Source organism: Rutilus rutilus (assembly GCF_951802725.1).
Source record: "Rutilus rutilus genome assembly, chromosome: 10".
In the NCBI taxonomy this organism is placed as follows: Eukaryota; Metazoa; Chordata; class Actinopteri; order Cypriniformes; family Leuciscidae; genus Rutilus; species Rutilus rutilus.
This window is the reverse complement of record NC_140215.1, coordinates 38,749,111-38,763,488: the sequence shown is the minus strand read 5'-3', so window position 1 is coordinate 38,763,488 and position 14,378 is coordinate 38,749,111. Positions and strand designations below refer to the sequence as shown.

Genomic DNA, 14,378 nt, shown 5'->3' with positions numbered 1-14,378 from the left:
GACTGAGCCTGGGTCCTCCGACTGAGCCTGGGGTCTCCGACTGAGCCTGGGTTCTCCGACTGAGACTGGTCTCTCCGACTGAGCCTGGGGTCTCCGACTGAGCCTGGGTTCTCCGACTGAGCCTGGGTTCTCCGACTGAGCCTGGGGTCTCCGACTGAGCCTGGGTCCTCCGACTGAGCCTGGAGTCCTCCGACTGAGCCTGGGTCCTCCGACTGAGCCTGGGGTCTCCGACTGAGCCTGGGTTCTCCGACTGAGACTGGTCTCTCCGACTGAGCCTGGGGTCTCCGACTGAGCCTGGGTTCTCCGACTGAGCCTGGTCTCTCCGACTGAGCCTTTGATGCAATCTGTATTGTAAAAAGCGCTATATAAATAAAGGTGACTTGATTTAACTTGACATTACTCGGCATACACAGTAAAAAACATTGGGTTGTTTACACATTGGGTTACACGTATTGGGTCAGTTGGGTTACTTTCCCAAAGAAAAACCATTTGGGTCATTTTTAACATCATTAGGTTATATATATATATATATATATATATATATATATATATATATATATATATATAAATAATGTAATTAATAAAAATAAATAGTAGCCTAAATTCAACTGTTGGGTTACTTTTAACCCAAATGGCTTGTAACCCAATGATGAATGATTAATTTTTCACTTATTTTTAATGTAAGAGTGAGATCGGTCATTTTAAACTTGATGTGCGTGGCTTTCGCTGTCAGCAGTCTCTAGTTATAATTTATCTGTGCAGAAACAGTTCGTTGTGCTGCTGGATGTTGTAAATGGGTATTTGTTTTCCAAGTATTTTAATTTAATAAGGTACTAATCAACACACTAGTTTTTTGGGTAATTGTTTTATCATATTACTGCACTTTAAGTGTGTCACACATTGAAGTCTCGCACATACAGTCGGTCTTTCCAAGAAACTGAATTTAAAACTGAAACTGACTCCGGTACAGTGGGGAACTGTCTCTCCTTCACATCTCCTCCAGACGGCAGCACTGCACTGCACGCTCAGATGACTTATTCATTTGAGAGAAATAACCTGGACAGAAATTGCAAAGTAAAAGTCATTTTCAAAGACTTTTTAAATAAAGAGATTGAAATTATTGTGATCAATTGCAAAACAAACACATAGATAAGCATGAATAAATTAAGTGCTTTAAGCCAACCTTTATTGGACATTAATTGCATTCATATTAAGAGTTTTTTAAATGTTTACAAATACATTAAACTCACACACACACTCTCACACACACTCTCTCTCTCTCTCTCTCTCTCTCTCTCACTCACACACACACAAACACACACACACAATGTTGTGTTTTCATGTTTTATGGGGCTCTGCATAGATGGTTTTTATACTGTATAAACGGTATATTCTCTCCCCTAAACCTACCTATCACACAAAAAACTTTCTGCATTTTTACATTGTCAAAAAACATCACTTAATATGATTTATAAGCTGTTTCCTCACATTAGACAAAACAATAAAAAATGTCCCCACAAAGTCAAAAATATCTCTGTGGGGACATTTGGTTCCCGTAACCTATATCAGGTACACACACGCATACATTATATATATATTAGGATTCAAAGCATAAAAACCATTGAACTCATTCTTTACATATGAGCTGATTAAAAATAATGATTTGTGTATTACAGTGAAAATGAATGAAGAAGTCACTATTTATATATAAACTATCAATACTGTATATTAACAATGCAGAGACTACAATATATAAACAATGCATTTTCTATAGTTTTATTCTCAACAATAGACAATAAGAATGATCTCATTATACTGTAATCACTGAATTACAGCGTGACTCGCACACACTCCCAGACACACACTTACAGGAAACTAAACCACTGAGATCTTGACATCTTACAACAAAACTGCTCACTCACTCGCTCGAAAATGATGATAAACTTCACATTAATTCTCCTCTTTGATTTAATCTTCATCTTCTCTTCTGGTAAGTTGTTGATCAATTATATACATATGTATAATTAAAAAAGATCTATCTATATATATATATATATATATTTTTTTTTTTTCTGTAATGCCTCTTGTCTGATTATAGACAAAATGTTCTTCTTAGTGAATTGTTTGTTTCACCAAATAAGAAATCAATTGAGCGGTTTTTGGTTTTGGATTGAATTTTAGTTTCATTTATCAGTCATTAAAGTTGTTGAACGCAAACCCAATTTTCTTTTCTGCTTTTTTCAGATCGTTTTTAAACAAATTAAATTACTTCCAATCACATTTCATAGAATTGCATTTGGTTTCATATGAATAACTAATTCACCCATTCATGTGTTTCCCATGTAAGACCCATTTCTTTGAGTAAAAGTGTTTTAAGATATCAGTCTTTTCTCTTGTGAATGTGTCAGATCAAGTCATGAAAGGTCATGTGTGCTTGATACGCAGCACAACAGAATATTCTCAAACTTTTTGCACCACTTTATTGTTTTAGGTAAATTTGTATCCTCCTCATGTATCTACAAAGCAGTGGGTGAAAGAGTTGAGATTCGACTGGATATTGGAAAATTACAAGAGGAAAACGACCTGGTTTGGACATATAATGTAAGCAGCAGGGTATATTCAAAAAAGGGCTCAAAAGTTAAGATACATGATTTCGATGTTGACCGCTATGGATCCTTGATACTGGAGAACATACAGAAAAAACAATCTGGGAAGTACGAAGGCGAAGTCCACGATAAACATGGAAAGCTCATAAAGAAAACCACACACCAGCTCTGTGTACAAGGTACGTACTATAGCTTGTGGTCTGCTGCGATTTAAGGCATTGAGTTATTTCTCTCCTCTCTTTTTGCCCGTTCAAAGCAAGACCAAGTGTGTGTCAGCATTGAGCCTTGCTGTTGTTGTGTGTGTGTGTTTCAGAGCCAGTGCCTGAACCTACAGTCATGTTCGAGTGTGTAGAAAACGGAGTCAATCTGAGTTGTAGTCCACTGAACAGCAGTGAGGTTTCTGTGTCCTGGACGAAAAACGGAAAGAAGTCCGACACGACGCGTGCCGTTTTACACGTCAGCTCGTCTGAGCTCACACCTGGAGATAGGTTCTCATGCACACTCAGAAACATGATCAGCAATAAATCAGCAAAAGATGTTCAGCCGAAGTGCTCTGACACAGGTTATATAGCAGAACAAATCACTTCACATGTTTATTCTCATGTAGGACAACATTGGGTTAATTAGTTGACTCTAAGAATATTTTATAACCCTTTTAAAGGACCACAAGCAAAAAACACCAATGAAGACAAGAAAAGCAAAAAAGAAGAGAACAACAACAACAAAAATAAAAAAGATGGTAATTGTCTATTTTGGTCCCAAATTTCCTCATGATCATGTTTTCTGCCATTGAGGGATTTCTGTTATGAAGCTCCTTTTATCAACCTTGATTGTCTCTTAAGTTAAATTATGAACACGTATTACATGAAATTATATCATTATTGTTCAAATGTTCTTTTGCACAAAAAAGATCATATAAAGCCATTTACATAACATATATTACAGTACTTTGGAATACTTGATTCTAATTGGTCAATCACAAAATTCTTTTGTATAATGATGCTAAACTGTATCATTGAATGTTGTAAAAGAAAATTGACTTCATATGTCGCTATGCTAGTTTTTTATGTCTCAAATCACTCTATAGTCTCATTCTCACATATTAAATTCATATCAAATTATAAATGGTGGTGATGAAAATGTTTTATTTGTATTTGATCCTTTATTAGTTGTGTCGGAGAAGGAGTTGCTATTTGGCTTGGATTTCTGGTGGATGCTGGTGATCCTGACGGGAGGAGCAAGTTTCCTCCTGGTTCTGTTCATCATCTGCCTCGTGTGTGTCTGTCGCTGCTGCAGACGAAACAAGAGGAAGGCCAAGGGTAAGAGTTGTCATGTTTTGTGTTTTGATCTGTTTTCTGTTCAGTTCATGTGTGAGTTTCTTTGTTCATCCTCTTGTCTGTTAATTAGGTCAGTTCTCCATTCTCTCCCTGTTTGTTACTAACTATTGATTTGAGTTCAGGTGTGTCTTGTCTATTATCTTGTTTGCCCATTCATTTAAGGGTACGTTTACATGACAACGATATGCTTGAAACGGAGACGTTTTTCCTTTGAGTTTTCCGCGTAGAGACGACACCTTTGTCAAAGCGATCCCCATTCACACGGATCCGCGAAAATGTCTAAAAGCGCTGTATTCTGCTGCCAGGCCATTAGATGGCGATAACAATGTAGTCTAAACAATATAGACTGAACACGTAATATGCATGTATATGACATCAGCGTCTTTTCTTTGTTGTTGTTTACACGGACACCGTTTTCAAAAACTTGCACTTTGAAACCCGGTTTCAAAAGTTTGAGGCGCCCAAACACATTACATTGTCGTGTAAACGAACGGCCAAAACCATAAAAAGTTTTACTTTTTTAGTTGAAAACGGTGTCTTGTAATGCTATGTTTCAGTCAGTCTCTTGTCTAGCATTATTTCAGTTCTCTGTGATATGTGGTTGTACGTTTTCTTGTTCAAGTATTGGATTGAAGTGTCCTATAGCATCTCCTTCATCATGCGCTTGATTACAGCCATCATATCCGTGACACATCCGTCACATACTGTGTTTGTCTTCACACTTAGAACAGACAAACAGCTGAAAACAGCCATTTGTTGGTCTGATTGAGGTAATAATGGGGTGTGTTTCACAACCACGCAAATAAGTATAGATGAAGCGGGGCAAACTAATATAAAATATCTGAATATTCTGAAAATTCTCAAACCGACCGGTCGTTTCACGTTCTGCTGTCTCCGTCTGTTCCACAGAGGAAGCTGAGTTTCGACTCGCCTCTCTAATGCCGGGTACACAGTACGACTACACCGATCAGCCTGATGTTCAGTACATGCAGAAATCGGACTCTCAGAGACCGTCCAAAAGCCTGCGTCCTCTTCCACCCCTGCCCAGCTCTCGAGGTCCTCCTGCTCTTCAACCCCAGTGAGAACAACCTGGCCTTCCCGAGACTCTGAGACCAACAACACCAAAGCTGAATGGAAAATACACCAGTCAAAACACACATCTACTCATTCTTCATTATTACAGCTTTAAACAATTCAGAGTAACTGTAAAGTCATCGAAACAATGAAGTAGCACAAATGGAAGCCTAAAAAAAGCTTATTTGTCAAGATGTGATGTTTCTCTCTGTGTGTGTGTGTGATATTAGTTTAGTCTCTCAGTTTGTTTGGGTATGTTTGAGTTAATATAACTTTGTTTTATATGTCAACTTTTATTCTGAACAAACAGCATTTCTAGTTTCATAAATACTCTGTAAGTGTACTGTATGTATCTCACTGAATCTAGGTCATTTCCGTCGATTATATGAGGATCTGTGTGAAGTTATGTGATTGGGCTCAGCGAGACCACCTTCGTACATGCAAGCACAACAGACTTTTTGCACTTTTCCTGTTTTAACTGATGTCACTGAATTGTGGTTGAGTTCAGAAAACAGCGTAACACAGAGCTCTCACAGTTCAGTAGACTCAAAAAACCTTTAAAATTTACTGCACACTTACTGTTAAATGGCTTCCAGCAACAAATTACAAGTTAGCAAAGTTACGTAAAAGGTAGATTTTTTTATCCATGAAACAGAAATGGGTCCACTTTATGAAAACGGTGCCCTTAAGTGTTTTATCTCACCATTTAAATAACAAGTTAAAGTTTAACAGTGAACCAGTAAGTTACATTGAGGTTTCTCACATGTGGTAAGTGTAAATGTGATTCTGACACTTGGTTTGAATGTGTGAAGATGTGGGTACATGTGCTTTCTTCTGTCTGCCTTCTTGATCTCCCGTTCAAATGTATTTGAATTTTCCATTGTGCCTCCACATGACTTCTGAAACGTCAAATGAATAAACACATTATTGCGTAAGTCTTGCGTCCAATTGAAAAATGAGTGGGATGTGGTTTTTCAAGCAGTCAGAAGGTTAACCTGGTTATATGTGAGAGGAAAATGAGACATGCTGGTATCACATTTCCACATCTTTTCTAAATGAATAAAATCAACCTCATGAATATGCAAGTGTTTTTCCATGTTTCTTTATTCTTTAAAAATGTATTGTTTTCTAATCTATGTAGCTAATAGTATAGCCAGAGCCGGCCCTAGACCTTTGGGGGCCCTATGCAAAATTTGGTTTGAGGCCCCTTTGACCATTTTAAGGCCTAAAGAAAAGCAATGACTACCTAATAACTATACGATACATATTATTATTATTATTATTATATCTACTATGTTTGATGTCTAACAGAAAAAAACAGTGATACCACTGAGCTGAGCAGAAGTGTTGAGGAGATTCCCCCTTCTATGTAGAGTGCTTTGAGTGCCTAGAAAAGCGCTATATAAATGTAATGAATTATTATTTGTATTATTATAAGTGAAAGCTGAACACACATTGATGAACTTGCTGAATAAAAAGACTGATAAAGTGATTTTCTCTGACCAAACCAATCTTTTATTGACAACAATTTAAGAGGCACAAGCATATATATAATTTAAATTAAATAGAGCAAATAAAATAACATTTAAATAAAATAATATATAAATAAATAAATAAATAGAACATTCAAATGTTAGAATCTTTCAAATAAACAAAACAATAACATCTAAAACACCACAAATAAGATCAATAGTAACAAAAAAAAAAAAAAAAAACAATAATAACATTTCAATAGAACTATACAAATCTAGTTTAAAATAAAAGACAGAACTTACCAGCATTGTCAGCTTCTTGTGTGACACTAGAGCTGGAGGTAGGGATGGATGGACCTGCTAAAAAAAAAAAAAAATGTAATTGACTGACTGAACTGAAATGACCCGTGTCCCTAGCATCAAACCTGGAAGATTTACAAATGCAATCTGCCATTTTCTTTTAAAGTTACTTTAGGTAAATTGTATTTTCAACGTTAGCAGCTTTGCTCAATAAAACAGCTACTACAAACCCACCTCATGACAAATTTCATGTATGAGCAAAGGACAGGACACTACAACCACTGGGGAATGTATCTATCTCTATAAATAAAACACAGAACTTACCAACATTGTCAGCTTCTTGTGAACTAGGAATTGATGGAGCTGCAATGAAAAAAAAAAGATGAGTGCTTTGTTCACTGGCAGCATGTATTTTAAAAGTGATCCTGGACATAAGGAATAAATTAATGTGTTAGCCCTTTAGTGTAAGTTAGAAGCCAATCTGGGTTTATATTGCTGTTAAATGCATTAACACCACATCGAATAATAGGCATAATACTAAACCAATTTCATGCAGCAGCATGTTATTAGCATGTAAACAACTGTAGCGGTAATGAAAGTTAATACATGCGCGATTTTGGCTAATGTTAATATACGACTTTGTGCAGATACAGATTATTAACGTTATCCATACAGGTATCGGACAATTAGGCTTACATACCTTTTTCTTCTTGTTTCTTCTCTTCCTCCAGTCTTTTCTTCTTAAGTTTTTCATTTCCAGAAAGATATTTTCTTTTTTTCTCAGACATCGTCAACGCTCGACGTCAAAGTCACGACAAGGCCAATTTATACTTCTGCGTCGAGTGTACGCCCTAGTGTACGTCGTAGGCTACGCACGTAGGTGACTCCGTCGTGAGCATTTATACTTCTGCGTTATGTCTGTGTTGCTCTACAGTTACACCACTGAGACGCTAGTTGGCGGGGGCGGGTTTTAATTTTCCACTGTGTTTAGATTCCTCGCGGCTGTTTTGAGTTTAGGCTACTAGCGTCTGAAAGAGAGTGGATCATGTTGGAGTTGGAGCTTATCGGGGTGGAAAAACAGCTTTAGTGAAATCACTAAAACTAAAAGGCAGAAACGAGAGAAGGCGTCGGAGGAGATGGTACGTGCGACCTGTGAACCTGTTGACGGTTGAACCGAATTTAAAAATGACGGGCGGTGCAGAAGAACACGCCGGAAATGTGTAGGAGGAAATGCGATGCTACCAAGCCGACCAATCACAGATCTTGCGGTCTGCGTCACCGCGACGCGTAGTTAAATTTTTGAGGAGGTGCACGTCAGGGTACGGCGAAGGGTACGACGTATGATACGCGTCTATGCCGTACCTACTACGCGCACCCGACGCAGAAGTATAAATTGGCCTAACTGACTGACTGACAACGAGTGACATCATAGGGACATTTCAGGGTCAAGACTCGCGGTCGCGGGAAAATTGTTAATCGCTATAAGAAATAAATAAATAACAACTGTGCTTATCATGATGCATAATGATAAATATCATGATAAAGAGCGTTGTAGCAGTGACTTTAGGGGGCCCTCTGCTGGCCACAGGGCCCTTTGCAATTGCAAAGGTCGTTTAGTGGCTGGGCCGGCTCTGGGTATAGCTAATAAGAATAACTTGCTTAAAGATGAACTGAACTGAAATAATCAAAGTTGATAATGTGTTGTTTATGACAATTAAAAGTAAATTACACAAAAAATTTGAATTAAAAATATCAATATAGCTATTTTTTTAAGCAACACAAAAATTGCGTTTGTTAGTATAAGAACGCTGGCAATTCCGATGACGTCACCGGCATGGTAGGACCTGCGAAGGTATATAGGCAGCTGCAGCTGCAGGTCCTATACACAGACGAAAATGAGTAATTTTAATGGCATGGGTATCTGACTACCACCACACGCCCGGCCTGACACATTAACTGTAATTATGAACCCAAGCCCGATTTAAACCTACCATTTTTTTAATACGTGGGCCGTTATAACCAGGGGCGGCGCCACAGAATTTTTTGACGCAGGTGCTGAGGGGGTGCTAGATATATACAAATAGTATTAATAAATGAGCAAACATAGGCCACTTACTATTTAATAATCAATTATTTTAATTATCACAATTAAAGTATTAATTGTATTCAATTGAACAAGCAACATTCAGCATTCAATCAAATATTCTTATAGATTTATTATTAATAGCCTAATGAGAATTAATAATTAGCCTAATTATTTCAACATAATATCTCGTTATTTCGTAATATGTAGCCTACATAATATGTGTGCGTGCAACAAGCAAGATGTGCATTTGTAAATCCGGTGACGCGCATGCATTTATTTATATTAATAAACAGTGTCGGCTGCAAAGATTAAGCTGACGATCGCCATCTCCGTAGTGAACGCGCCTAGAGAGAAATGCACATCATTACACAATCAGAGAGTAGCCTATTTATTTTCGTTTTGAATTGTTTCGTTTAAAGACATTTCAAGCTTTCTATATTTCTCATGTGTGTAAGGCATACACTGAGTTTCGGTTAAGTTAGGATGAGATGCGCTCCAGTTCACGTGCAATGCAAGTGGACGCGCGGACGCCTCCATGATTATAATGTCTGCTATATTTGCTTATTAAATACAGGTTGATGAAAAAATATTAAAATTAAGATACAATTTATACAAAACGAAATTCACTTTAAAGAAAGGCTTTCTACAATGCAAATCTTAATTAAGTGGTCAAAATCATGTCTGACCCGCTCCATATCTCTCGATATATTGCGCATATCCTATCTTACTCACGCTGTTAACTTTTTTATATTCAACATAGATGAAAAAAATTATAATAATAAAAGAATAAATAATATTTTAATGAAACTAAATGGGCTTATTTAATGGCTACAACACGTATAGTAGGCTTACAGACTCTCTATTTGTACAAATTGCTGCCTATTCATTACTTCTGAATTGTGTACGTTGAAAGGCATTTGTTTGTGCATAAAACATATCTGACTGCAACATTTATCAAGTTAACGGATAATTGTGCGTGCATTTATTAATTATTATCTTAGTGAATAATGCAACAAGGATGAAGCATGTAAACTGCGTTGTTTGTTTATTCAGAATGAAATGGATCGCAAATGGATCCGAATGAAGAAACGTAAAAAAAAAAAAAAAAAAAAAAAAAACTGAACTCCCTCTGTATCAACAATGTGCCCTGAGACGATGGACATCAGCTAGCTTCAGGGTGGGTAGGACATTGGAATCTGTTTACAGACCTGCTGTGGTTTTATTAGCAGCTAGTAAAGGCATTATTATCGAGACGAGTCATGGTTTATATGGTCGGAGTGGTGGCTAGCTTGTGGAGTTTGACAAAAGTGCTTCCAACGTGTTTACGTTAGCTGCTAGCTCTTTCCCTAGGTTGGATCGTTTGGTATATAGCTTGATTTTGTTACTCAATTTCAATGAATGAGTGTCTCAGTTTTGTTGAACGCTATAAAGCTATATTGAACACAATATGGTTTGTGTATGTGACAACGTTACATCCAGCCCTTTGCTTAGCTTGCTATCATGATAACAGTCCTCTTCAGCGCCCTGTCTCTGCGGTTACATAGATAGCATCGGTGGTGTTAGTACTTGCCATTGGTCTATCGGTCTGCCCTGTACTACAGCCTGAAAAGTTTAACATTGACGGAATAGCCTCAGGTTTAGCCTAACCCTCACCAGTGAACCAGTTGTATTGAAAGTACAACTCTCTAAATAGCCTGTCGCTAAAAAATGCTCACTACGGACTCGAAATCCAGGGGCTGCATGCAATGGCTGCTCTGCTAGTGTTGGTTAGCAACGGAGTAGCTTACCATTCCAGTGACGTTGCCGAATGTTGAAATCCAAGATGGCGGCGCCCGTGTAACAACAACAACATTTTCAACATACCATTTTATCCCTTTTAACAAATTCTGCCACTTTAAAAATTGTACCAATGAGAATAAATAAAATGCATCTTTTATATCACCTTTACTCAAAATTCCAGTTCAGTTCATCTTTAATAATGACTTGCATGCGTTTCAAACGCTCTAAACCGTGAAAATATTGCTTGATGCAACGCCGCATTGACCTGTTTTCATTTGGGTTTCCTCGCTCTTGATGTCTGAAGTGAAACTCTCTCACACTAGTACCCAGTGTTCAGAAACACAAACATCAATTATGTGTTTTCATTTCTGGACACAAACTAATGAAGAGTGAACTAATTAACTAGGCAAATTAAGTGATAAACAGTTCTGCACTCTGCTCTAGAGATCACAGTATGCCGGTTAAGATGTCCTTGTTGCAGTTTCACGAGTTCACACTTACAAATAAGTTGATAGAATAAAAGCGTATTTGGCGTGCTGTCCGAGGAGAGGCTCCGGGCTCGGTAAAAGAATGAGCCAAGAGTGAGGAGTCGGGGTGGTGGAGGGATGCTGAAAAACTGTCAAGGAATGTTAGGTGAGTTGTGTAAATATATATATGCTTCTTCTCATGCTGATAGGGTAGACATAGTAATTGTTTGATGACAAGTAGATTGGATTGATTATTTGAACGTGCTCCTCCCGAACTTTGTTTATAAAACATCATTTGTGGAAGGTTTCTGTGTACCTGTTTGACAAAGAGAGAATGTAAAGAGATAACAGAAGATAAGCTGTCAAGAATGGCCTGTATATTCTACAGAAAGTAGAACAATGAGCACCCTAGAAATCTAAATCATATAGATGACAGTTTGTGAGCAATCTAGAGGAGGAGTTGGCAAGTAAGTTTGGCATCGGGCCAAAAAAAAAAAAAAAAAATTTGCCACTAGATGGCGGGCTAGAACATAGTCAAAGGATAACTTAAGAAATGAATTGATGAAAATGCAACGAGAATTGCCTGTGTCAGACTGTTACAGTGTGATTTGTTACTGGTAGTGAGCTGTTACTCTGTGTTAAATCCTGTAGTAGGACAGTCATTAACAAAAAGCCACATTTGTGTGGCGGTGTCCGGGTTTCACACTGGATAAATTAATAAAGCAGTCGTGGCATGTAACCTGGCAAGTATCTTCATTCACCAACTTTCAACACAGACCGCCTTGCTAAAACACACATATGGGTAGTTGACGTGACGTGGCTTTTTCACCGTAACAGAAGATAAAAAATAATTTATTTCACATTTTCATCATTTAGAATACTATAAATGGTTAAACATTTTCTTGTTAGGGGCCAAGGCACCTATTGTATCTGTTAGTTTTCTTATTATTATTATTCCGTAAATGGAAGTCTATGGCAGCCCTATGAACTGTAAGTAGGAAAATGATGAAATTTGGCACACTTGTACATATCGTCATGAAAAGTAATTGGACCAATTTTGGAGTCTCTAGGACCAACTCTATAGCGCCACCACCAGTTCAAAGATTCAACATTGAAATGGTTATAACTTTTGAACCCTTAGATCTAGAAAAATGAAACTTAGTACACTTGATTCCTCTCATCATGGTGATCAAGACCAATATAGTCCATTAAGAAAAGTGGCCATTTTGTACAAGTACAGTATTACGTTTTTTCGCTACTCCTCCTTCAAAATTTAACCAATTTTGACAAAAATTAACTCAAATGATCATTGGACTGAGACGCACAGAAATGACTGAACAGATTTTTTTTATTCAAGTTTGTTCAAAAGTTATGGTGTCGTAAAGTTTACGAGGTCGACCCAAAATTGGTTCAGAGGCTGTATCTTGGCCAAAAATTTATCAATCGAAACGAAAATTGGTACGCTTCATCGGAAGTATGCCCTGAGGTTCCATGCCAAAGTTGGAAACAGCGCCACCTACGGGTCATGAGATATGGAAAATGGCTATTTTGGCCAATAACTTTTGAACAGTTTGTCAGAAAAGCATACATTCGGTATCTCTGGATTCCTTGGGTCATGCCGAATCCATGGATACCGATTATGCCAGGATTGGATGAACCACTTGTCCGCCATTTTGATTTTTGTCATAAATTGCATTATCTTATAAAGTATTTGACATATCGGCACAAAAATTGGTAGAGATCATCATTGGCATGGCCTGAAGGTACCTGAGAACTTTGAACACAGCGCCACCTAGTGTTCCAGAGGTATAAGGTGTTTTGCAAATATGCTTATAACTTTTGAAAACATTGGTTAAAATTTGATTTCTTTATGTCATTACGTTCATTGGATTATGCAGATTCCGACGATATCTCATTTGTCATTTTCCAACAATGTGACTGTCCGCCATATTGAAGCAAATGGTAAACAGTTTTTTCGCTACTCCTCCTTCAAATCTTGCTCAATTTTGCCCAAAGTTTGCTCAGATGATCTTTGGACCAAGCTGCACAGAAATGACTGAATAGATTTTTGATTTTCGCTACCGTTCCCGAGATATTCGTCTCCAAAGTTGACCTAGCCTGTGTTTGTTGTCTTATGCTAGTTAGCTTAGCATAAAAAATTGGTTAGCATGCTAACCAGATGCCATTCTTTCTAATGTGGCTCTTCAGCTATCAGGATAACTATAAGCTACATTAGCATTAAGCTAGCTTAGCATGCTAATCTCGTTAACATGATTTTGTGTGCTCATTCATATAGTGAAGCCTCTCCTCAGCAGCTGTGTAATTCACGTCCTCTGAGTGGCGCAAGTTGCTAAACCACATATCACGAGTCCCAAACCATTCAGGTCGTGGGTTCGAATCCTATGTGGGACAACTTTAAAATTGTGTATAAAGATGTCCTTTAAATTCCTTCCAGCTCTGCACTGCTGTTGGTGCTTAAATGCTCGATGTACATTTATATGTATATTCAATTTGTGCTGTTTTTGTTCTTGCGGCTCTGCTATAGTAAGAATACTTTGGTATTCTTTAATAAATACTTTAATAAAAGTTTCTTATAAAGTTTTGAAAGCAAAGTATTTTTAGCTATTTTTTGAACCCAGGGAACCATTGGAGGGCTTGGCCCCTGTGAGGCTGCTTGCAGCTTTAATTTTACATGAATTTGTTATTTAAATACCGAGTTATTTTTTAATTTTTTTACAACTTTGAGCCAAATCTCAAAATTGTCCTATGGTGTGACGGTAGACAACATTATTTCATAAATATTAACTTTTATAAATAAAGAAAATAATGTTTAAACATCTTAATGAACACTCCTGGCATAATTGTGCAAGTGTCTATTTCACTAAGTGGCCATCACTTTTCCTATACATACATTTCTAAAAGTGTAGGAATTTAATAAAGTTTGTCACAGAATAAAAATGTCCTTTGGTGTTATGCAATAACCTGATATTAAGTTGGGCAATATCATGGACAACTAAATTTAGTTGAAAGACCCCATTCAAGGTCATGTGACTGAAGACCCCTATGAAGCCCATGGAAGTGCACATGGCAAGTATTTCTCTCAGAATTGTTCAAATATTTAACTGTTTTCAGACCACTGAAGTTGTTAAGTTTTTTTTATCCTTTAGTGTGACACCCCTAAATTTAAATTTTTAATTAAAATTTTTATTTTTAACAGCAGGACTATGTAATATTATGCAAATGTGCCATGCCAATTG

At 37.3% G+C, this 14,378-nt stretch overlaps 1 protein-coding gene across 1 annotated transcript; it reads left to right on the top strand.

Annotated features, from left to right (window-relative positions):
• The first annotated feature begins 1,867 nt into the window (after nt 1-1,867).
• On the top strand, nt 1,868-6,100 carry LOC311298816 (T-cell surface antigen CD2). Its single transcript, XM_084422070.1, has 6 exons — nt 1,868-1,990; nt 2,492-2,785; nt 2,920-3,168; nt 3,268-3,345; nt 3,776-3,925; nt 4,853-6,100. Exons 1-6 carry the CDS (start codon nt 1,933-1,935, stop codon nt 5,023-5,025), a joined length of 1,002 nt encoding a protein of 333 aa, XP_084278196.1. The 5' UTR covers nt 1,868-1,932; the 3' UTR covers nt 5,026-6,100.
• The last annotated feature ends 8,278 nt before the right edge of the window (nt 6,101-14,378 follow it).

Bases quoted from the DNA above. Each gene is read 5' to 3' on its own strand.
- LOC311298816 (XM_084422070.1), top strand. From the start codon at position 1,933: ATGATGATAAACTTCACATTAATTCTCCTCTTTGATTTAATCTTCATC. The intron at 2,786-2,919 runs GTACGTACTATA...TGTGTGTTTCAG, and splicing joins ACACCAGCTCTGTGTACAAG to AGCCAGTGCCTGAACCTACA. The intron at 3,169-3,267 runs GTTATATAGCAG...ACCCTTTTAAAG, and splicing joins GCCGAAGTGCTCTGACACAG to GACCACAAGCAAAAAACACC.